Source organism: Varroa jacobsoni, unplaced genomic scaffold (genome assembly GCF_002532875.2).
Source record: "Varroa jacobsoni isolate VJ856 unplaced genomic scaffold, vjacob_1.0 scaffold_797, whole genome shotgun sequence".
NCBI lineage: Eukaryota > Metazoa > Arthropoda > Arachnida > Mesostigmata > Varroidae > Varroa > Varroa jacobsoni.
The window spans coordinates 419,286-445,068 of NW_019213699.1; the positions used below are offsets into that span (position 1 = coordinate 419,286).

A 25,783-nucleotide genomic window follows, 5' to 3' on the forward strand; every position below is an offset into this window, starting at 1 on the left:
CACAGCCTTAGGCATTTTTCTTCCTTCAAACATATAACTCCCCTATTTTACTCTAGCAGTATCTCAGGCTTAGCACCCTGTCAAAACAATTTTATATCCTCTTCCTGATATAGGATCTATGTACACAAGCCTTTAAACTACTACGATATAATATAGTCGTCTTAAAGACGATTATTTTATGTTCCACGTAGACGCAACGAGACTCTCGTAAATATCGATATTATTATCGAACCATTGTGTATGTACATGAGTTTATTGAATACGAGTCTTTACCCCTATGCTTTTGTTTTTGACTTAGTCTTTTTGCACGTACATTGCTTAACCGTGAGTACATATTTAAACGGATATACAAAATATATATGCTAGTGTAGATACGTAATTTTTAGGCAGATCTTTTTAGAAACGACGCAAAGGTGAAATCAATGCTGCAACAAATTTGATTTCCCATATTTTACAAATCAGCACTTTGTAATTGGTACGACGGTCCTTATTCTGCATGACTACGATATTCTTGATTGATGCGTCGGCTTTACGGTCATCAATATTTTGTTTACTTTCGAGCAGCAGCGTTAGAACCATGTAAATAAACTGAACAAATCGTATACGATTTTAAGCTAACTGACTAATTCTCGAGAAAGGACATCTAACAATTATTAACAACTACCAATAGCACGCGCCTGTGAACACGGTGATAAATCCTGGTTTGCCGCGGGGTTATGACGAAATTAGATTATTGTCAAAGAGACCTTCGTCACAATTGCATTATGCGATGGACGCAATTGGTTTAAATGTTTAGCATAAAGTAGCAGTAAAACATACGTATGTAGATTGTATTTCGTAGTAATGATTCAAACCTTAATTTGGCCTTTTCTGCAAACTGCTACACCTTGACCACGAAAAGGGGATTTGATTTTTCGTCAAAATTTTATCACTCAGGTTATGCTCGGAAGACTCTACGTTGCAAAAATTTCAGCCGCTTAAAAGATTTAAATGGTCAGTCAAGTAAAAATTAGAGATAAACACTACAGAATTACACTACAGATTTAAAGCTGATGAAAAGGTAATTGAAGGTTCATGCGAGAACATTTAAGAATGCTCTTGGATACATATCGGCGAAAAATTTGTGCGACATTTTGACTTTTTTTTTTTCAGTTTAGTTGTCTAGCCTTGCTTTTGTAGGGTAAATTGTCAAGGCAAGGGCTGAGGCGGAGCAAAGTTTCGAAGCCAATATACAGGTGAGGAGATTACGTTGTGACGATGAAGCTCCATGAAAGAGGACTGACACTCTACTGTCAGTGGAGTTGTCGTAAATGTCGAGTGAGCAGTGAAATATCATCGTCCGCAAACACTCTTTAACGGACGTTAGAGTAGTAACCGATAAGTTTCTTCTTTTATAGGAACTGGACGTTACTGTCTTAACAATGGATTTTTTTGTTTTGTTTTACTCGATAAACGAGTACCTTATGTAATGGCACTCTCGTTAGCCTAACAAAACTCTTTTATGAGCTGTGTGATTGTAAACAACCACTTGGCCCGAGCTGTGTACTGGACATGAAACCAAATATTTGAGAATTCGAAGAAAAGTAAGTTCGGCACACTGTTACATTTGATAGGAGCTAATGTAGCGTCTTAAGTGTTATTCAAGGGACCTGTTAAATGTCCAAAACAAATGCAAGCTTAAGAAACTATGTGTCTTTTTCAACACTCTCCAAGATGTCCACACTTCGTTTTCGTTCCATGCATCTCCTCCAAAATGTTACACAACTGACCAGAACTGTTACGCATTTCCTCGCATATTGTTACGTAATTTGTTAACACTTTATATGGCGAGCCTATAAAACCTTATAGCACTTTAGAAAATGTCAAATAAGCTGAATCGTTAGATCTTTAGGGGTATTGGCCGTGTTTACCGTTATCGTGACAAGCCGGAAATCGTTTTTCGCCGGTTTTCGTAAAACACTGAATAGCAAAGTTGAAATATTAACTGTATAACTGCAACAGGTGCGCCAAAGAAGTAAACAAAAGAAAACAACTATTTTTATTGGCAAACCTCGTGAAAAACTACGTAAAGATTGATGACCATAGTGAAGTATGTTAAACGTACTATCTGTCGATAGCTGTCGAACAAAAGCCATTCCAAAAATTCCTGTGCAGTCCTTACACGAAATAGCTATAACGATTGGTAAACAGCTTTGGTACAGCTTTATCCAATGTGATACAATAGAACCAACCGAACAAGTTCCTATTCCTAAATGTATTCTAGCCATAGCCTGGATAAGCCACTACCATCAGTAAGATCGAACGCACACTCGGTCATCTCGGTAGAAACCGGCCGTGTTTTTGGAATTAAATCCAGTTTAAAAAAATACATCAATTTTTACTGATTTACAAAGATTTACTTTCAAATCAATACATACTTTTTTTTTATTAACTCTGTGAGATCAGACTGGTCTAATCAATTTGTAAGAGGAACTTCTCTGTACGTTCACTTAAAACTTCCCGCTGTCTAATTATTTTGCCGTTCAATATCAATATGATGTTCAAAAATATATATAAATGTTTAGTATATTAGTAGTGAATTCGTTCATTCGTGAGCAACGATAAGATTAATCTCCAAATTAGTAAACTGAGAAAAGAAACTTCCGATCTCTAAGGGCGAAAGAACTTGCCCAGTCGGCTCCATTTACCGCGCAGATGCTCCGAAAAAGATACTCAGCATAGCCTGTATTCTTTAAGGGATCGTTTTGATTCGGACTTACTCTTCCTACACCTGTATGGATATATGGCCCAAATACACCAGTGTATGAAGTAATTGTAGTTTTCAATATGGCTGGAGGCGCGATGCTTTTGTTTCATTGCATTCGTCGAAATAAAATTGGCTGACATTCCTGTGCTATTATAAAACATGAAACAGCGTTTACCCCCCCCCCCCCTTCCCCTGGCCCCCGCCACAGGACAATATCGGGAAGGCAGAATAGCAGCAACGTCTTTTGTCTGTTATATGAACGATTTAATCAATCTGTAGAATATTCGTCAAGAACACATTGTATTGTAATACATATCTCAAACGCATTTTGCGTTGCTTTAATTGACTACTCAATCGATCGGCACGACACCGTTGACTGCAAGCGGTTTTTTACGCTTCAAGGAGACCTTCGTCGAATCAACTTCTGCACTCTTATAATTTTTTCTGTTGAAAGACCAACAGACATTTTCGGCCAGCATCCACGTATATTATCAATACGCCGAAAAATTAACTTAGGGCCGAGGTGCGATTCTGAAATTAATTTGATTCCAAAGTAAAAACACGTTAGCTGAGGTAATGAAGATATAGATACCACTCGTGTAATTCCTTTTTGCACAGTAATTTATTGGTAACAAAAGATACTTTTTTTTTTTTTGATGCTGTAGTTGTAGTGTTGTACTGTACATTTGTATCGTGCATATAGTTTCGTAATGTATATTTTTTTATAATATATATATATATATATATATATATATATATAGGATTACGCTATGGTTGTTCTGTGATATAGTGGTATTCGAACATTAAGTGAAACAACATTAATTAATAAATAAAGTGGTGGTGTGCTAATCAATGGGATTTGAAAAAGGGAACAATAGAAATATACGCCAGTGATTATAGGAGTATGTGTCTTAATCTGTACACATAGACTTACGTGTGTCTGTATATTCTCCTTATTATATTAGTAATGATTACTGAAACGACTATAGCGGCAAAACTTGGGTCAATGCCAACCAGTTATTATTTTAGTAGTTCAATTACTTATTATTTTTATTTATCTACCTCAAAGCTTGAGAGTTTGTCAATAGAGGTTTTATACTGCCTTATTTCATAATGTGTTTTACTGCATATACTGTATGTTTCTAATTTCCCTATTCAAATATTGCTTATCTTTTTGCCAGAACTGATTCAGTCGTTTTGCTGTAAGAATAGAATGCGTATGATTCTGTACGCACGTACTAAATGGATGTTTCTATCTTAGTGCGTGCTAGTAATTCTTTAGATATAGATTTTCGCAGGCTTAATGGAGGAAAGACACAGCTTTGAATTGCTGGGCAAGGCATATTTGTCTGTCGACTCTGGAGGAGCGAAAATGCTATGTATATTGTTTTTTTTTTTTCTTTTTAAAATACGCACATACTTAACAATAGTCGTTTACATATGATGATATTCACATGCGTGGTGTATGTTAGACTTTCAATCTCGGCCTGACGCCGCAATTATCATCTGTTACAGTAGACCTATTCTTTCTGCCATGTAACTGATCATTTGCCACTAGAGTATTTCTTATTTTGTTTTCATGAGTAATTTTATACTTAATAATATTATTAATTACTTCGTGGCTTCTAATATATGTAGAAAAAACTGCTAATTGATATTATGCCTAGCTATTCTTTGTCATCTAGAGCCAGATCGTGATAAACAGATGAGTAGGTAGGTTTGTTGATATGTTTTTAATCGCGGGAATGAGGCATAATAATACAATTGCTGCCTATTGCCGTAACGTTTTGTGTCGGACGCATGTTTAATTCTAAAAAGATGATGCAGGCTATAAACGAAGAACTGCTTTCGAGTTTTTTTTTTCTTTCCAGCAACGTAGAGAAAAGCTAGCATATATTTCAAAGTTATAGTTGTCTTCCATCCAGTTTAGTGGTTACGACGGTGAGATCGAATCGCAGAATCGTGTCAGAAACGCCACCGCTATCCCAACCTGTTTCTAGAGAATGCGGCTTTTATTATAACACTATAAGTATTTTTGATGCTGTTAACCTCCTAAATCTTTTACAATGATTAATATTTGCCATGTATATGAGTATAATATATGAACAAATCGTTCGCGTACTTCAATATGACAGTAATAGCACGAATCGAGGCCGATCTTTTACATGTGAGCTCATCCGCAATAAGTGCTATAGGAATTTATGAAAACACCTATCGTTAAAATGTATTCACATCTACTATTTTATCTTACCTACTATAGGAAATAGTGTTTAAACCCATATATTCATATATTGAAAGATACATCGTATTGAAGATCATTACAACAACATGGATCCGAATGGACTTCCTGTATATTCCTGTGCATAGTCTTCGTTTACTGGTTACTACCGAAGTTTTGCTACTATTGATTCTTGTTACTCTATTGATTTTGCCGTTATCATTATCAGTGTATCTGGGTTTCTCTGTGAATAATTGCGTAGATGAAAACTTTGCATTCGTCCAGCAACGGATCAAGACGCTGCATTTCTAGTTTTGAGGCCAGAGACTGTATTTATTCATTTCATTGCAGGTCATAGGCATCTGCGTAGAAATGTCGCTTAGCTTTAAGACGCTGCTGGGATACACCCCTAATACGGGTCGATGCCATGGGCTGTAAAAACAAGACTAAAAGTAGTGAAATCACTTTGAATAGACAGGGTAAGACGCTTGCCACAACTCAGCGTAGACATAAGCATAAGCTGTGTCGCTCGCGTTTCGTGTATTTCGAATAGATCCAGTGCAAAAAGCGCCTTTGTCTCGCCCTACAATTCTGCATCGAGCTAGTCGGGGCACGACGACCTCGGTGATATATGAATTACACGGTATCTATCTGTAGTGCTATCTCACCACGCCTAGATGTGTCGTGTTTGGTTGCTAGCGTAATCGCGTGTACTTCATTTGAATGCGTATAACTAGCGTCGCACTGAATAACAGCCTTCCCATCTTTATGCTCGGGTTAGTAGGAATGCATAGACAAATTGGTTATAGCGTGCTTCGTGCTATTGATATTTGTGACTCGCTCTGACTAGAGGATTTTCGTCGACAATTCAAGAAGGTTGACTTGAATGAATCGTTGAAGTCATCGAAGCGCCGTGCGTACTATTTCCTGTAGCTCCTACTGGTCCAGCGAACTTGCTATGCATAATCGGCCGTACAAGCAATAGAGCGGAATCTGCAGACAAAATTGGCAGTTGATTATCCCGGTGGAAATGAATCAGATGGGAGACACTTGAAAACGTGCGATCCTTCGTCCGAACCTGAGAAAAACACAAGCGATATTGATATTTAATATTTTCCTTTGAAGTATGTCATATAGGTAGATAAGATGTACATTTCGTGTTCCATTAAATTATACTTAAATTTCATAAAATCAAATAATCACGCTACTTACCACTCCATGCGGATCAATTAGGAGTAAGTGTCGACCTTGTCCTGCTTGCAATCCTGTGAGGACGAACTGGCCACGCTGTCCTCGTGATTCGCGTACAAGGAAGTCTCCGTCACGTGCCAAGAGTTTTTCGCTTTCAGCCCGTGAAATTGCACCATGATACCAAGGCTCCATCTACAAAGCAATACAGTAATAGATTGATAACTACAATTTAGAACTTCAAACACAAGCACAGTTATGATGGTTATAGCTGTCCTAACCCCGTGAATGCTGCCAGGTGCTAAATTGGCACACGGAAGTACCATGAAACAATGATGATCGCTTTTGCCATTTACGGTGATCAGTTTTGCACACGTACCAGTGAAAATTAACGCTGACTTATCCAATGTTTTGTTCTGTAAGTATGGCACTATATGGAACAAGCTTCGAAGAGTGTCGTTTTCAGAAGCAACTTATAGATTAATATGTGTTGTCATGCCCCTTTCCCTGTATTATTCAGTTTGCCGTAATTACGTTTCAGAAGAGGCGTCTCTGAATTTCCCATATCTTTCGCGTTCTCGATAACACATTGTCCAAAAATGTATTCTACCCACAAGTAAATGTTGTTCGATGGAGGCAACGACATAAGGCGGCGGGGCCTGATTTGAATCAGGGGCCTGTGACAACGTCTGCGTCTCTCCAGTGTCAGCTGCAATGTGAGCAATCTGTAACGTGTAAAACAAAATATATAATATGCCAATATGTGTATTGCAGATGCATGTCGTTTTGGAATTAAGCTTTTCAGCATAGGAAAATTAAAATGTGAAAAATATGGAAAATCGATAAAAAAGCAACTACTAGATTATGATACCTGTTGGGGGGGTCCAGTTATCGGTATTTGAGATTGCGTTCCAGATTGTTGCGTTAGGGTCGATGTTGCTGGAGAAAGGACCTGATCCATTGGTCTCATGTCGAATACATCCAAGGTATTGTTGATAATTGACTGATTCACGTATTCTGTTTATTAAAATTGATAATTTAATCGTCTGTTCTATAGAAGGATGCCCTATAAAATACACTTCTGTTACAAACATGCAGGTAACCAATGGATCACTCATGTTACGCCAGCTGAAATGTTTATAAAAAAATCTATAGCAGGAGCGATAACAGAACAGCAGAATACCATGATTGGGTGGCGGCGCTGGATGATCTGGGATAGGGTCAGAGTTTTCGAAATCGATCAAGTTGTCGCCGCTTGGCTTCATTGCAGCCGTATTGTTGTTATTGATGGGACTCGAGCCATCGCCACTAGGCGGCGCAGCGGAAACGACGTTAGACTAAAAAGCGATTTTCGAACAGCAGAAAATACAGAAACATGCTTGTTAACAACTAAAAGAAATCAGGCCAAACTATAAATGACTATTGCTGGATCAACCTTGCGCAAAAAATTGCTAGATCTTTAGCTACCGTAGTACATCCGCGTAAGGCTGAGCAACATATTACGAAATAATTTCGTTTCTGACAACACGTGGATATGTTTTTAATGTCGGAATTATCCTACCATTGGAAGAGGCCGGTGATGCTCCGGTGGGGTCTTTCCAGGAAGATCGTTATAATAATCAGGATCTTTTGGGGGTAATGGTACAAACGGCGGGGCTGCAGGACCGCTGCCACTTCCTGAACTTGTTGCGCAGTTGCTTCCTTGGACCACAGGCGAGCGGCGCATTAATTCACGAAATCTGAATTGATCAGAACTGATGGTAAGTACAATTTAAAGGTTCCGGACACGTGTGTGATCTCTTAATTAAATTATAGATGAAGAATCAATTAGGCCAAAGTATGTTATGGGGCGCTACGGTTCTAACGTATATCCACGTTCCAGCTTTATAGAAATGAGCCATATGAAACCATAATGCTTTTTCCTCATACTTATTTTTTATCTCATAAACCTTTCAATACAGGCTTCGTAATCACTCGGTGGCTGGAAATCAACAAACTGAGGCTATTTACAGATGTAAATATAACTGACGTACCTTAATTCAAATGCCTGTCCAATAGTTGCAATAACTTCCTGAGCGAGTCCTCCACCACACTCGAGAACAAAGCATGCACGTGACTGTCTCGCATCTTTACCGACATATGCAACGAAGTCCAGCGTATCCTGATCTCCTCCTGTCGTAGAACAAGCGTAATGTATTTAATACCAAGTATTTAAATACATACACACATTATATAAATTCGAACCAAGATGCGTCTTGTACGTACGATTGATATGTTTCTTCACCACTAACGATACGTAATTTCTTAAATGACGTCAAGGTTGCCTGGCGCACATAGAAACTCATTCACTAACCTACAAATCAAATATGGCGGATAGTCTGCTTTCGATAACCTATTAACTAGACAGACAATATATTTGTTTGCGGAAAACGACCGTAAGGTATAAAACAATTGAAAGAACCGTTGAAATGAATCACTGGAGACTAGTCTCAATACGTAGGCCTATTTGTTTAGTAATAATGAGTATTAAGATTCTCAAAAAAAATTCGAGGTAACAAATACTACTCAGTGATCGTACGAAAAGTCGTTATTTGACATTTATAATGGCTGCTGGTTAACAATTATTATATAAACCGCAGCAGTTCAGACGGCTAAATCTCCAATTGTATGGCAACATCTATTGGCTCGACCTATCTTTAGACTCACGGATTTTATGAAAGAATAAAGCACATCTAAAAAACTGAGCACCTGAAGCGAAGCTGATGTTAGGCATCGAATGCGACGCCACCGACTGGTTTGTTTCAAGGTCCGTTAGCGAGAGAGATGATGAGTTGATTCGGAGTGACACATTTGCTCCTGTAAGCGAACAGGATAACTGTTATTATTTTTTCGGTCTATTGCCATTCGAATAGTACAAAGGCTCATTCAGGAACTATAAGTGTTTAGATTCGGCTTTCTGGCGCTCCGAAACGAATTTAGACCTGTAAAACTAAAAAAAAAAAGTAGGATTAAAGCAAATCTCTTTCGAACAGAACAACACTGAGCACAAACGAACTTACCTGCGTGCTCCATAATGGGTTTTTCTGCCAGAACGCGATTAAGTCGCCTGTCGATTTTTCGTTTTCTATCGGCTGATCGAAGACCAGCCGACTCACATACACGCACGATACATTCTCTGAAATCATTTTAACCGAAAATCATCGTTGCTTTATACGTTTCAATCGTTTGTTAGAAAGTATAATTGATTGAATCTGACAGCCATGCAAGAACCTTTCAGAAGCCTTTAAAAAAAGACTGAAAACTTATCATCTATTCTATTTTCACTGCCGTGACAAGAACTTCGGCGCCTACGCAATGAGTCTGAGTCATAATAATATTGAAAGGCCAGTAATTTACCTGTAAGGGCAAATGTTTGATGACTCCAGTACTTACGTATTTCATCAAAACACGTTGACTAATTATAACTATTCATAATCAGCCATGTGCTCTTCATTCAAGTGAATCTCTCTAATATTGGATGTGAGGTCCTAAATGCCACATGGTTGTCAGCTCATCAAGACAATAATGAACACCTGATAGCTAATGAAATCGGTGGGGTTTCTATCTATCTAATAAATTGGCAGAAATAATTAGCTGAAAAAAGAAAGCAGGTATAAATCACTCGAAAGAAAAATCCACACCTACTTGGCTATAAGCGTACGCGTGTCGAAGTCTAAACTCTTCATCGACGTAAGCACTTCCAGACAGCCAACGTACTGCAACGAAAAGTATTAATTTTTAGCTAATTAATTATGGAGAAATAAAGACCCGGGCCACCGACGCGGCGGTCGTCAACAAATTTGGGAATCTAAGATTTCCTGTGAAAGAGATCCATGCTTAGAGGGCAGCAGTGAACCAGCTAAAAAAAAGCCATATCTCTGTTCGCAAGAAGCCATCAGACCAAGTGCGTCTCACCCGTCTTTCATATATGTATATAGGTCTCGCTGAGCTCATCAAATAAAGATTTTATAATGGCACCTCTATGGATTTTCTTCTGTGGAAGCCTTGGAAAAATGCAATGTGCTGCCATGTAGGTACATTGCATTAAATCATTCCGATTGGATAAATGTTTTAAATATAGCTATTGTAAAAACCTTTTGATGTAGAAATGATCGTATTGTATTGTATATATATATATATATATACTACATGTATAGAAAATAACTGTTGCTTAACGTCGTCTGATTCGTTTAACTGTTACAATTCTGCTTTCTGCAATTCTGGATGTACCCGTTCGCGTAGTAGTCGCAATCGTGGTAGTACTGGCTCAAGCCACGTCTTCAGACATCTGTTTTACGATCACTGTCAGACCAACAAATCTCTTGACTGAGAAACTGTCCTACGTAAATCTCTCGCAATCGACAGTGACGACATCATCCGAATGCCACTATTGCGGTCTCTCTGTTAAAGTATCTGGTCGTTGCATAAACAACTAGTTTATTAACAGTTCCGAGTGAATCATGTTTACAAACACCTTTTTCCCGAATAGCAAGTTAGTAGGTTGCCGGGAAACGCCATTTGTGGTTATTCGATATTCTGATTGGTCCCTTTTTGATGAATGAATTTATTCAGTTCGCTGCAGAACTTTGCTAACTTCAGTCCTTATGATATAATAAGCTATTCGTTCTTATTGAACAACACCGTAGTGGTCGTGCAAAACTTAGAATTTCTACAACACATTTGGAGAAAATTATACAATTTCGATATAGAGAAAAAGCACAGTTCGCTAGTATAGACCTTGTTCTGTTAGACGTTAGGTCAGGCGCCAACTTAAGCACGCTAAGTGCAGAGCGTCGCACTGAACAAACACCAGACATATTGGAAGAAAAAGAGAATGAATGGACTCGCCTCAACTGTAGCAAACTTCTGTACGTCTATATGGAAAAAAGAGCGAGGTCGTCAAAGTCCTTTCGTGCTGCTGCTGTGCGACAGTGCTCTGCGCTATCCGGAAAATGAAAGGAGCGCTCCCCAGACGTTGACGTCACTTTACCTGACGGGCGTGCCCGATGCTGCTGCTGCTGCTGCTGCTGCTGCGGTTCATGTTGATGATGATCATCATAACGATGGATATGTGTAGATGGCATCATCCTCGCCGTCGCCTTCGGGCTGTAAATTCTTGTCTGTCTTTTTTGCGAATGAGAAAGGGCGCTACGCTGTACAGGTAGTACTGTTACTTCCGCAACGGCGGCGGCCGCAGGAGCAGTAGCAGGTCAGAGATGATGTTGGGGATGCGTGGGCGTTGTAATTTGCACAACTGTTCGATTAGACCCCTCGCATATGTAACCCGGCCCAATAGTAGAAAAAATAATGTATGGGTTCGTGTGTACGAGGTAGATGGGTGGGTAGATGGGCATGCGAGTCCATGGCCACAGCCGCGTGTCCTACGTGTGTGAGTGGTTGACTGGGTCGCGGATCGGGTATGTGGCTGGATGGAAATGCCTAGGAAAGAGAGAGGGAATAACGACGACGACGACGACGACGACAACGATGACCATGACGAGGACGACGACGACGACGACGACGACGACGACGACGACGACGGCGACGGCGACGACGGCGACGGCGACGGCGACGACGATGACGACGACGAGCCTCGGCCGCCGACAGTCGACGTCATCAGGGAGTGTAGAAGAGGAGCTGAGTATGTTGGCGGCAGCGACATCGACAGCAGCAGCAAGGTCTGCATGAAGCAGGCGAATGAGTGACTACACAGTCGAGTCTTAGGCGATTTTCAGGCCGATGTGCCCACGAGAGTCTTGTGAACGAAGCAGAGGTTTAAGCAAACAAATAAAAATTTTGCACTTACAGACATTTACGCACTTAGAATATGCCAATAAAGTGAAACAAGATTAAATCAAATTGTCTGCTATGCAGATAATGAAGAAACAAGTGCATGCCGCTTGCGTACGATCTGCATGATCATTTTGTTGAAAATGACAAAAGCTAGTCGTTGAATAAACTCAGGATGATCTTGCTTAAATGAAGCAACAACGGAACTGATGCGGTTTCATCTTCGCAATTGTCATCAAATCCTCATATAAATCCACTTGATTTCGTTCAATGCAGGACATAACAGGCACAACGCTTTTTTAGAAGCTAACAATTCAAGCAGGTCGATCGGTGGCTTATAACAATCTATAGCCACAAAAATATTCAACATAAGGACAAAGCCAAAACGATATAGAAATAAAACTTACTACGATCGAACATTTTAAACACGCTTCCACAAATGAGGACATAAGTGCGACAGAATTTTTCGCCTGTGAAAATCTACCTCAGACTGTATTTTATAGGACCAAATCATAGAATTCAGTTCCGTAATTTAAGCAAATGTCGAACGTTCCGATACACGTGACTATGCCAGCAAATTCGCGCTATAGCCTTCGTTTAAGTAACAAACAGATTTTCCATCAAGCACGACCCACGCTTCAAATAACGTTCTCATGCACATAATACTATGGTTTGGTACACTAGCTACAAATTCATCGTTATAGTTCTATTTGAGCTGCTGCATCTGCGATTCTAGTAAATAAGTGTACATAAAAAAGCGTCTCCTGAGTTCAACAGGTAAGAATTTGCCAACCGAACAATTAAATTGTTAAAATGAATCCGCTACATAAGCCATATTGCAGTGTTAATTCTGTATTCAACTCAACGCGATCGATACTACGAAATCTTGAACTGTTTCTATCCTTAACGCTTATAGACCGATGATGGCATACAATCACCAACGCGTCTGTGTTAGCAAAAAGCAATAAAAGGTCACTATATTTATTATGTTTCTGAGAGAACTAATGAAACAAACAAAATCCTATTCAAGTATTTTGCTGCGGCCCAGATCACGTATCCGATAAAGAAAAAAGCCAAAACTGGAATCGCCTCACCAACGCTGGCTCAAGGATCAGTTGAGAGGCTACGCTTTCCAGAGCGGGGCTGGGTTCGCTGACGCTTGGAGCTTTGGATCATGGTCATGGAACACGACAGCCCAGACACTAGATATGAATATATTATGTAAACTGTGTGTCTCGCTTTGAGCGGTCTGTGTTGAATAAGTAAACGAAATCAAGTCATCGACTCTATTGCACGCCCTCGTCAGACAGTGCTATAATACATATTTTACTCCGTTTAAATTCAACAAATGATCAAAGTAAAAAGTGTTCTGCCAATACTTTTCATGTTTGCGTGCGTCTATGTAGTCATAAAGAGAACGTCTCGTTCCGAAAGAATTCAAACGGAACCAAAGGAAAGCCAAAGATGTTGGTTGGTTTTGCTATGCACAATAAGACCCCAGTCGGGAGGGCGTGATGCGCACATAGGCGAGGTTACCGTTACACGTTTATGCAGCAAAATGGCACGGTTTTTATTACCTTACCGTCACAAGTTCACACAGACAATTTCACATATCTGGCAGACTCAATACATCAAATCAGTGTAACAAATAATATATATTTTGTTCATGGAACACTAAGCACAACACAAAATTGCACTCCAACAATGATAAAACTATGAAGATCACCATAAAATAGATAAATGCGTTAGACATATCTATCGTCGAAATCTAATCTACATTATAAGAGGAAAAAACATGCCCAAAGGACTATTTAGTTGCAGACGAAATTTTTCGCTCGACTGCACCAAAGTATTTACCTCGACTATAATCAACGGACGTGATCATTTAAAACTTGGATAATGAATTTAGAGCATCGTTTCTTATTTATAATAAGCTGATTCGTAACGCTTTTTTGTGCCAGTCTAATTTTAAACGGACACCTACCTATATTATATCACTCGTTTCATTCGCTTCCTGTATCAGCTTGATAGGTCTAGGTAGGTGTGGACTACCTAATCGAATCTGTACTATGGTGCAACGATTATCGTGTTAACCTCGTTGCAAAGCCTGCATTGAATCCAATCGACAAAATACTCGACACTCCACGAGCAACTGGAGGCTGACCAGAAAACGTCAGATTGCCACTATGGCGGCATACCAACCACAGATAAGTCAAGTCTTACAACTGTATTCTAGCGCAACGTAATTAACGCTGTATTGAGTTACCTTGTTTTATCACGTTGGCCACTAAAGCCTACTGCTGATCGTTTCGTTTAAAGGTGGAACGAACCATTTAGACCATCGCATCAAATTTTACGTCGTGTGGAGCTACAGGCACTTAATTACCTTTACGGTATAGCACACGCCCTGGCCAAGTATTTCGTTGTCCTGATGTAACCAATTCCTTGACGAAGAGGAGCCGCCGCCGCCTCCTCCTGCTGCTGCTGCTGCCGTTGTTGTTGTTGATCCAGAAACATTTGTTGCACCGAGGGCGCCGGTGGCTCCTCCTAGACATCCTGTCCCTGCTGAGGTTCCAGACGCGTTGTCGAGAATGTTCGATGAATTCGACGGCGGCGCCATTCTACACTTTCTACTGGCAGCGGAAATTAGTCGAGAAGAGGCGTTTCGCGCTGAACTAATGGTCGAAAAAGACGTAGTTGTACTGGAAGTGATTTGTGCTCGTTGTTGCACGGGATGGAACTGATCCTGGTTTCGGATGGTATTCACCCTACAGGAACTGCTTTGAGTCGGAAGAAATCGACCGGCCTTAGCAAGAGGAACTTCACCGGAAAATGCTGCCGGTCGCCTTTGGTTGACGGAGCACACTTCGTTAATTCCAAAGGCCTCGTTATTCCCGTTGATCGGTGATACGGCAAAGGACGCTAACCTATTATCTGCGCTTGTTTGGTCGCCAACCATTCCTGAATAGGTATCTGCATCTTGGATTATAGTGGTCCCACCAACGACGATGCGTATGGGAAGACGCGCACTAGAACTGGCTGTAAATGGTACATTGCCTGAAAATTAAATAAATACAAATTTTACGTTGTCAGTTTATGCAGACAAGATCAACAATGAGCGGACGGTTTTCAATTGTGTTGACGTCCAGAATCATGAAGGTTAACGTTTTTGGTCATGTATCGCCTGATCACTGCAAAGAAGTGTTGATAGCGCCTTTTTTGCAACCCGGTTTGCGTCGAAGTATTGTACTATGGGAAGAATTTCTTACGTCGAAACACATAATCACCAGGGGCTTGACACCGATCAACTGTGTCGGCGACCATTGCAAACTGCTTCGATATGGGTAATTTTAACGAGTTGAGGGATCATCAGGATACTCAACGAAATTAGCAATCAGGTTAATTTATAAATTTACTGTGGCAATGAGTTGTTGTCACCTATCGATATCTTAAGTTTTATCAAGGTGTACATAGAATACTAAGCAAGCAAACACTGATAGTTTTAAAGGCCGAATTGCCGAACGCTTGTAGGACGGTCAACCTGACGCAGGCTGTAATCACTAGAAAATAGGCTTGTATCTCAAAACATTTTTCACGTGTACAAAAAATTGTGAGGCGTTTAATAGAATAAACAAATAATTTTCTGATTTCGAGTTTGACGTACACGCTTGCGTGATCATTGATTCTACGCCGCACTTGCGAAGAAGATATAATTTGCGAAATTAATAGATATATAGCTGGTTATATGCACTCGATACAGTGGGTGGATGATACTAAGAGACAGCATATCGTTCGGGAAACAAAACTAGAAAAACTAAGGAAGTGATTTGACGATAACGGAAATCAATCCGTATAATAGTAATAATAACAACGGTATTTTATTTAGATTCTAGCAATAGACTAACGTTTATGAAATGTTTCATTTATTCGACCAGTTCCTTTATTCCGTCTCGACAGGAAGGTTTATGTCTGGTGGTAACGAAGGGTCAACACTAGAGACACTGTTCTTTGTTAATTGTACCGCTTTTCATAGCCAGTGATTGGGAAAGCGATAATTCACGGGTGCAAAGTTCGGAAAATACTGTAACTCCAAGAGAACCTTTCATGCAACTGTTTGCCGTTGGAGGTTGTTTTAACCCCCTTTCCTTTGCATGGGTGACATTGTCGTTGACTCGACCTCGTCTCTCAAGCGTTTCCTGTCGGATAAGCGCGACGTAATTGAGTTACTTGTCGAGCGTCTGCTTATTCTCATGCACTTTCTAACGAATAGGGCAATGCACAAGAGAATAACCTTTCCAATATTAGATATTACAGAAGTAGACTAACATGAAGAGCCAACGGACAAAAAATATGTTTCGTGAATATGAAACCGCCGAATATTTTTTGAAAAACTTAACACTACTGACAACCGCGTAACATTGATATTTTGAAGCTCTGTTAGTAACTGTACATACACAGCCCCTGACCGTGTGCTTTGGGCTTACTAAACTTTATAGATAGGTCTTAAATAGAGGAGCGACGTAGCGCTCACACGAGCCTCGTGAAAGCCAACCAGTTTTATAAATATCTTGCGACTTACGCGGCTGAAGATGTAGATGGTGGCGATGCTGAGGTAGGTGCACTGGTCCTTTGAAAACAGAACTGCTGTCATGAGTTTTTTCATTACATTCATTTGGCAATTGCTGGAACTTCTGTGAATACTGAAGTTTCTGCGATCGCTGCGTTACCTCAAGGCAATCTGATACACTCTCTTGGACAACGGACAAACGCTGTCCTGGTACAGGTGGAGCCCAGCAAAGTGGAGCACCGTCCACAGGAACGCGTATGACCTGTGTCCTTCCGCCCATCTTGATCTCCTTTAGTTGGTTGTCCTTGCCTTTGACTTCATTTGTATTTGTGTCTCTGACGCTGTTACTGCCACTGCCGCCGGTACTCTTGACTGCAATCGTTTTGTCGAGGCCAGCAGGTGACCATCGCTCCGTTGTGTCTATGGGAGCTAAGCGCGCAACGAGTTCGCGTGATTTTTTATCCCGTTTCGGACAGGGAACAGTTGGACGTGGTGGTGGAATTACCTGCTGAGCTCCCGGAGTTCCCGATAACGCACCAGGTAAATGTGCTCCAGTCGACACTCGGATGTACCTTTCTTCGTCACGTTGGCGTCGATTCAGTTGTGAGTCGCTGAATGAATTTTTGAGCAGTGTAGCCTCGAGATGTTTAACATATTTATGATTCGGTGGCCTCTTCAGCTCCGGCGTGAAACCGGCAGTGGAGCCAGGAGCCGAATGAGTTCCCGCAAGAGAACCCCCAAGTGGTGGGGCTGGAGGACTCAATAGATTAGATAGGTTTGCAGACAGTGTGCCTGTCGATCCTCCTAAATGACCGCCCAGATTTGCCACAGTTGAGCCACCGTATACCAGTTGAAGATGCTGCTCGCTTCTACTTGATCCCTCTGCTCCAGTGGAAGACACAGACAATGGCGACAATCTGTTTAGATCTGCCGGGGAGACACGGTTTTGATTGACCGGAAAAAGACTCGTAGTGGAAGAGAGTGGAGAGCTTCTTTGTGCTGACAAGGACCTCTGCTGTAAAGCTGTTGTTGAGGTAGTTCCAACTCGAGAAAAACAACTTTCATCTTCGACTGAGCTTACGGGAAGTTCTCCTTGAACACCGCGCAAACTGTTTTCTTCTTCAGCACTGAGATCATCTGGGGGTTCATCCAGCGAGCGATATGCCGACGAATATTGAAAGCAGCGGAACATATTGAAAGGAGGATAGAGAATTCTCTACAAGCTCAGTTGCTAGTACTACTGTGTTGAACTCTGACCACGACTAATAATTACAATTGCCAAAATTTACGTAGCCACATTATTAATAAACTCGTTTTGTCGCGCTTTTGGGACTATATAGTAGATAGTAGTTGTATTCGAAAGTCACCACGTCCTCTGTGAACTTGTCCATTTGCAGTAATTGGCTTAAATAGCGCAAAAAAGCACTGCTTTTACATTTTGAATCATGAAATAACACACTAAAACACATCTACACCCGGAAACACGTTTACGAATATCCGTTGGTCCAGTTTTGTCTTCATTGGTCGTTTAATGCTAGGCTTTAGTCGAAGTAATTGGCTATTATTATACTGCATTGAAGAATGCCCTTAAGTAACAGAAGTTTGCTTTATTTCATGGCAAAGGCGTCGTCTTCTGAAGATGTAAGTTCATTGTTATAAGGATATGGACTTGAGATGAGGACAATTTAGCGAGAAACGCATTCTGCGCAGGGCTGCCTCACCATCGCCATCAGCTGAATTTCTACCAGCTGAAGCGAAATAAAGAGCGCTCAAAATGCCCCTGTGCAACAGTAAGCACCACTAAACTTGTTGTGTTAGTCGCGATTCCATAGAACAAAGCACGGGCGGTTATTGTTTCTTCTATTGGATGAATGCAACTGCAATGCGATAAATACGAAGTGGCTTCGTTCGCTTTTAGCATCCAATTATCAGCAGCAGTAGGCTGTAATCTGAGGGGGTAGCGTATCGGCCGAATCATCGGCGCTAAGGGACAATACTTTGCTCTGACTACTGATGGTTGTTATGTTAACTCCCCTAACAAGTCGATAATGGGAGTGACGTGAGGTGAGAAAATGGGTTGTCCAGAGGACAAAAAGGCCGCCAGCAGCACTACCGTCACCGACAGTAGATCGACAAGTCAATGACTGACTGGTTTACGAATAGATAAGAGTGGTTACGGGATAAAGTTGTGCTTGTTTCAGTTGTTAAGCGCACAACGACGACGACAACAACAACAACGATGGTGCTGCTGCCGCCGCTGCTGCTGTCACTCACGGCAACGACGACAACGACGATAAGCACAATGACGACAGTGACGACGTCAAACAGCGAATGTAAACGGATGAGTAAGACGATGTTGGGTGGGTAACCCTTCTGGTGTTGCTATTAAGCTTGATTTAGGTTTGTCTTCTCGCTGCGCGGTTTTGTGTTGTGGTTACCCTATCGACAGATGATCACCGATGGCTATTGTAATTTTCCTTGTCGCTTTTTACTGCCGTGCTCGATTCAGTCGTTGCTCGAATGCCACAATAAGAATGCTTACGGTACGACACGTTAAATCACTGTATCTAGCACTACTCTGTTCGCGACTGTGATCTATGAGTAGCAGCGTACCATGATCGACATGGTTGTCGTAGTGATCAAGGTGTCTGGTAGAAATGCCAACGACGACACCAGTCAGAAGACCACGCACGAGTGAGCCAGTCATTCAGCTTAGTTAAGTCGGCTCAGGCCGTCAGTGAGCACCAGCTGCAGCGGCAAGCAAACAACAACCCACGAAATCGGACCGGCGGCGGCAGCAGCAACTGCCTCTCGCGATGATTGTGTTGCCCTTGTTGGACTGTTGCGTCTTTTGCCGCTTTCAGCCTTACTGTGGCTGGTACGGCCGGTGCTGCAGCATGTAAATACAAACGCTGAGCAGTTGTATTGAACGACTATTAGGTCGTTGGACAGCAGCTGCAACAGTTCAGTCGTTACCCGCCATTTATTATCTCCAACACAAGCGGCGGTAACAGCTGTGCTGCTAGTAGTTAGAGGCGTCGTCAGAGACTTGATTCCGGTGGCCCTGTGGTCCGACTGACATGATACCTCAAATCTGGCGGCAATGACGGCAACCAGCGTGTGCTGCGTAAGCAGGCACAGCAATAAGAGTGACGGATGCGGGTGCTGTGCGTTCGAGCAGTGACTGCTCTCTGGTGTAAAGTGAATAAGCGGTACAGTACTGCAATCTTATACTACACCAGTTCCATTGACTACTGTGGTCAGTGGAACTCCAGCAGCCTGTCAGCGGTCTATCAGGAGTACGTGGCTGAATAGAATTAGTCGCTGCCGTAGTTGTCCGGTAGTTGTACGAGTAAAGTAAACCGTACAAGACTTTAGTACAACGTAGAATGCAGTACTTGCTCTACACCAGCAAAGCGATTACAATAAGAAGAACGGGACGGCGTGAAGTGAGGCCAGGTTAAACCGGGTAGTAGCAGAAGGTTAGGTCCAGCCGTGTGGTCGTGGTGACGTAGTCCTCAGCTTGTTGTTTTGTCTCCGGCGAGTATCAGCTAACCTGATTACCGGTACAGACTCTTTGTGCGATTATCTGTGTGTCTCATTGACTGGCAAAGGAAATCAGACTAGACCTCACCAGCAGCGTACTGCCATCAGACGACACTCGATGGCAAGTAGGGTAGAATAGAGCCAATTGAAGAGAAGAAGACCGGCAGCAGTGGCCGATATTCATAGCTGCTACCAGTCCTTACGATGGTGGCGGAGACGGCAGCTACTGCGTGTTCACTGATTGAATGACTCTGCTGCTAGAGACTACAGCAGTCGCGTAGTCACGCCGAGTAGAGCTGTCTGTGGCCTGCAGCCCGCGCTCTGTGATGATGATGGTGACGGTGACGCGCATCAGCACCACCCAGCGCCGATCAGCGAGCTTCCGTTCTTTCCCACACTAACTGCTGTAGTACTTGTAACCATAGTGGTGGTAGTGAAAGCCTAAGTGATTGAACTCGACTTCCTTAACCGCAGAAACAGCAGCATCAGCCATTAAATCGATGTCGAACCAGCAGCTGCCATTTGGGGTACACACTTATTTGTCTTGGTATTTAGAACCCGCTATAGAGGCGGACATTCGCCCCAAATTGAAATAAAGTTACGAGTCTACTCTTCTGTATTTAGTGCGAATGTCATTAAAGTTCTAAATACAGATCTATTGACGTATTTCGTAAAGTAATTCGAATGTTGTTATTACAGCGAAGTCGGGTAACTACGTTTCAAAGACTCTTTGGAGCTCGCACAGCACATCCAGAAGGATCCAGATGCGATTTTACGGGAACCACTTGGTAGAATTTAGATGATTCATAGGAGGCACATAGTCTCTGTAGTACCGTCATTCCCTTCATCATCGTCGTTATCAGCAGCAGGAGAATCACTGGCAAAGACTGTAAAAACAAGATCGTGACGTGCGGAATCTTTTATCAAACGATTACTATCATATGACCATTGATTGAGTCAAGAATACATACTACCCGTTACGGCTTATGGATTATATTTTCCAGTACTTGAATGGTATGGATTGGTTCGTCTGACAATGAAATCATTTATTCGCAAACGGTTTAGTTTATTTCTTATATAAAATTGCTTAATATTTAACTGGCCCATTGACGAGCGTCGATATTGCATCCTCGAAAAGGTTCACCATCGAAAGCTTAAAACTTCGAGAGCGTGAATGTGATGAATTAGCAAAAAGCCCAAACGTATTTCTCAGCATGTCACAAATCACAATATATTTTAATGGTATCGTGCAGGATAAGTTATCTCATAAACTCTCACTATTCGTAATGCTTGTGTCTCTTTGGGTTGCTTCGGAAGCAGCATATCCGTTTATCTGTTTACTCGCTTTAGTTGCTATCTTGCAATGTCCGTGCAAATCAGAAAAATTCAAATATCGTACATTGTAAAGTGTCAGTGGTAGCACAGTTCAGATGACAACAATAGTCTTTGAGTCTGGACCTTGACGTATTGTCATTGCAATACGGGCGATGCACGACACTAAAGAATTTTCAGAATTTTAAAAATGTCCTCAACTGTCAATTTCTATTTGTTGTAATTTACTCCTTCTTGGTCGACGAATCGCTCGGGTTTCACTGCCATTCATTATATTATTATTATCAGAGCTATCACAGTTGCTTGTTGACGTCCATCTGTTTTTCAGGCTGACATGCCACATGCCTATGAATGGTTCATGGTCGATAGTACTTCAAACGGAATCTTATTATTGCATTTGTTTATGATACCGCTCCGAGAGTTGTTGCTCTTTCATATCATCATTTATTGAAAGCCCGTAAGTTCTGTAGCGTACGTCGGCCAACATAAGTGCTTACGCTTGAAAGCCGGTACTTCGGTTACGTAGTCTCCCTTTAACGACGTGAGTGTTAGCATCGGCCAGCTCCACGACAGAGTTCGTGGCATCCAGTTCGTCCGCTACAGCCGCCACTGAAAGGATCCTCTTCCTCTTTTCCCAGCTCTCCCCTTTCCCTTTTTCTCATCTTCCTCTCTTTTTTTTACCTTTACATTTACCCCATCATCCGGTAACCCTCATACCTATCCCTTTCTCGATGTTTCTGAAGTACTTTTCCGTCCACCCCGCTACCTTGCTCCCTTGTGAACATCGCTAACTTGAGCCCCCCATATATCCCTCTCATTTCCTCTTTCCCATTTGATTTCTAGAAAGAATCTATTATTTTCTATCCGCTGTTGCCCTTTAAGTTGCTAGCCCCATTATCGATAACATCCCTTTCCATAGGATTCCCTCTCTCATACAGCATCACAAGTGTCCTTTGCTACGTTTAATTTGCCTATTTGTCGAAGGTTTTCTGCCTCGTATTTTCTTCGTGTATCTATCTAGCACGATCTGTTTAGTTCCCTTTTTAGAACCTTCCCCATAACAGCTGTTATGGAAAATACGCACACTTCGTTTACTCGTCGAAATTGCACTTCGTTGAGTACTGTTTATTTCAGCTCTTTACGTCAGAGGTTCTTTTCCTTTCACTATCTCCTATACTGGAATTTCGAAGTCACTTTCTCGTACTAAAAAATTTGAGTGGTTCTGGTACTTATCTCTATCCGCTCGTCATTGTTTCATTGTTCCAGCAGTAGGTTGTTTTATAATTAAAGGCACAAAATCATATATGTGCGCACATTGAATCCACATGAAGATTTGTTATACCAGTCGATATAGCGCCTCTCGAGTTCGCTATATTCATGTCATGTAAACGCCGACCTCACATCAACGACGAAGGATCTCAGAACCAATAACACGGATTACAAGTCTACTTGCCACCTACTTATTTAATATGAATTTACAGCTTCAGGGGTCTACTTACCGCAATGGCAAGCCGGGTCTCCTCCGCCACAAACGATCTCCATCTTCACATAAACGCAGAGTCATGAACATAGTTAAATAGCATATATTCGCTATAAGGAAGCAGTTCCAAATCTAATATATATGATGATTTGAACATTTGGGCATCCTCTATTTTCAGACCTATATGATTCCCTTTAGATATTGAGAAAATTGTGTTCGTGTCTAGCAAGTCGTGCTTCCCAGTGTTTAGCATTGGCGGATGTTTTCCTACATAACAATGCAGAACACTTACCAAACTTAATGGCCTAGTCAGCACATTTTCATGTGTGCCATGAAATGTTTTCATAACTCTATCAACGACTTGGTCAGCGATCATCTTGCTTATTTTTCTCATTTTAATACAACCGTAATTCAAATAAATTTTCACAACTATTGATAACAATTGGTGGCATGAGGATGGTAAAATGTTCTCAAACTGCTTGAAAAATTACAACTTAAAATGTGGACAATTTTCTAGATAGAAACATCGTGTTAGAAGGGAACAGATGCTGTCTTGTCCGCAGTCGAGACAAACGTACTCAAACCAAAAGGATGTCATATTTTACAGTAGAGTATGCAATTGTCAGAGTGCATAGCAAATAGACAGTATATACTTAAAAAAATCTGTAAAAGATAAATAAATAAAAAGCAAGTAACAGACCTTATCGTACTTGACATCATTAGATGAGAAAACTCGCAACGCTTTGGTATCGTTTATTTATACGGTTACTTATGGTTTCTACCTAATTATGTATTTCAATTGGACTCAGGACAGCTACTAAATGCTGATTATTGATTACTTGTTACAAACGTTTCTCATGAGATTTTGAATAATTAAGGTATTTCATGCGGTCACTTCTTCCGGGTTCTCCGGAAGCTTCAAGAGGCGAATGTGGTATGGGAACAAGGCGGCGCAACTATCAAATATAACAAATGACGATTTTCAGAGTTGGGGTTTGCGGCTCCACACGGATACACTAGTGTTTGATCAGGAGTCAAACGACGCACGTCTCCCTGGAACGTTGCCTTATCACAGTCGAAATATCTCGGCCATGTCTTAGCTTCTGCGTAGTTCCAGGGCATGGTTAGTCTCTGTCGGCACTAGCATAAACAACTTCAATCGAGCGAATGTCGATTAAGTGTACGGTTGAATGAGCCACTATTCATTACTCTCTATAATTCATCTGCGTAAGTATGCTGCGATAGACGGTTGTACAATAAAATCATAAGATCAATAAAATATTTCTAAAATCAGAAACTCCAAAGGCCATAGATGACTATTTCCTAGAGATTGTAAGTTCCAAAAGAACTGGCACTATATCTTCTTTGCTTAAATGATAGGGAGCTAGTTTTTATCTTAACACAACAGGATTATACAAACTTGAACAAACTATCTATGTCAGCTTTTTTGGCCCCGACATTGCCATTATATGTCTAATATCACTTTTATCAACCTACAAGATACAACACAGGATGTAATTTACTCCAGCACTATCAAAACCCCATTGATTTAACCACTTTCTTATTTGGCTGTTTGTTTAAAAGGCCCTTTCTGGTTTCTAGGACTCTAACACATCTGATTAGCCTGTTGTACTGAGTAATCGAGGTCGAACATTTTTTGCTGATTAATATGAACTTTACTAATAGAGCCTAACTGCTGCCTACCAGAACAATTAATGTTTTGAGTTTTTCGTCTAGTACCGGCGTTAGGCATTGCGCTGAGCTGCTGGCTCTCAACACGAAAGAAAATGAGTCTGCGTCTTGTTTCAAATCTAGATCACCGCGTTAACACAGTATTTAAAAAACCTCATCATAGAAATCTGACTTCGTGATGCCCTACGATGAGTAGAAAGAAGCAAAAATCTTAAATATGCTTCAACATGTTCTTAAATCTTGTCACATAGGGTCTCAACATTCTGTGTATTTTCATCGACTCCCCGAAGTAGGTAGGTCTAGTTTTTCACATTATATATTATTCACAATTGAGCAATAAATTTGACACTAAGAATCTTTTCCCGATTTCATCTTAAAAAAGTTCGTATAGTAATTATTAGCAGTATCTTTGCGACTGGCAGAGATAACCTGCGGGTCCATCTTGGCAGTCACGCTGCATTCTATTGAGCAACAGTTAGCTTCAGGTACCCCGCCCACACTCTTTTATGTCGTAACCTCTCTAGTCATTAAACCGTTCGTTATTCCCCACTGTAATTCCCCTACGTATATTCCACTGTAATTATCCCTAACATTTATATGTTCAAAAGGTATACTTGTTACCCGACAGAATACCATGATAATGCATATCTGCGGGGTTTTCCATTATTGTAAGCTTTCGTCCATCTTTACTATTGCTTACATAGCAATTCTAGCCTGTTGCTTTTCCGTCCTGTTTTGTTTCGACTAGACATACACGTCTACATCACCATTACCGCCATCATTATCGTCATCAGTAGTAGCAGCAGCAATGGAACGTCACCAACAAAGCCGCATCGTTCTCCCTGCCACAACAGCTCTACCACGGGCTACTATATCTGTTACGATTCTACTACGCTAAGGCGTGCTTCTCAATGGGGCTATTTCTGGCCATTCATTCTCCCCTCTCTCGTTGTTATTCGACTTGGTTAATACTTTGGTTTCACCCGTCGCCGTCATCATTTTCTTTCCCCTTCATGTTAGTTCGCCTTTTGCTCGAGACTCGCCGTAATCTCTCCACCGCAACTGTTCTCCTGCAACGTCCTATGCCTTCGCTGCACCTGCTGTATCTACATGTACATCTACATACGTTCAATTTTTTTACTCCCCTTTTTCACGCTTCGGCATGACATCGTCACAAACGTCGTG

General features: G+C 41.2%; 1 protein-coding gene and 1 long non-coding RNA gene across 4 annotated transcripts; one reads left to right on the plus strand and one right to left on the minus strand.

Annotated features, from left to right (window-relative positions):
- Nucleotides 1–1,290: 1,290 nt before the first annotated feature.
- Nucleotides 1,291–8,245, plus strand: LOC147753028 (uncharacterized). The gene is made up of 3 exons (XR_015312474.1): nt 1,291–1,583; nt 7,723–7,912; nt 8,114–8,245. It is a non-coding gene; the product is annotated as an uncharacterized LOC147753028 (long non-coding RNA).
- On the minus strand, nt 2,158–23,598 carry Shc (SHC-adaptor protein). Of its 3 annotated transcripts, none has more exons than XM_022839363.2 (13): nt 16,561–17,838; nt 14,368–15,038; nt 9,837–9,907; nt 9,212–9,327; nt 8,901–9,008; nt 8,186–8,324; nt 7,714–7,891; nt 7,336–7,489; nt 7,024–7,169; nt 6,767–6,877; nt 6,177–6,347; nt 5,886–6,042; nt 2,158–3,277 (listed from the first exon to the last, which is right to left on the minus strand). In XM_022839363.2, the coding sequence occupies exons 1-13, from the start codon at nt 17,738–17,740 to the stop codon at nt 3,144–3,146; spliced, it is 3,336 nt and encodes a 1,111-aa protein (XP_022695098.2). In that variant the 5' UTR covers nt 17,741–17,838; the 3' UTR covers nt 2,158–3,143. The 3 variants fall into 3 exon arrangements, with proteins under 3 accessions (XP_022695098.2, XP_086825971.1, XP_086825970.1); XM_086969845.1 differs by lacking the exon at nt 16,561–17,838 and adding an exon at nt 22,926–23,598 and having other exon boundaries at nt 2,168–3,277; XM_086969844.1 differs by lacking the exon at nt 2,158–3,277 and having other exon boundaries at nt 4,131–6,042; nt 16,561–17,837.
- Nucleotides 23,599–25,783: the final 2,185 nt, after the last annotated feature.

Excerpts from the sequence above, each read along its gene's own strand:
- Shc (XM_022839363.2), bottom strand. The coding sequence starts at position 17,740 with ATGTTCCGCTGCTTTCAATATTCGTCGGCATATCGCTCGCTGGATGAA. Across the intron at positions 15,039-16,560 it reads CCATCTACATCTTCAGCCGC|GCAATGTACCATTTACAGCC; the intron begins GTAAGTCGCAAG and ends TTTAATTTTCAG. Across the intron at positions 3,278-5,885 it reads AGTAGGAGCTACAGGAAATA|AATCGCACCTCGGCCCTAAG; the intron begins GTACGCACGGCG and ends AATTAATTTCAG.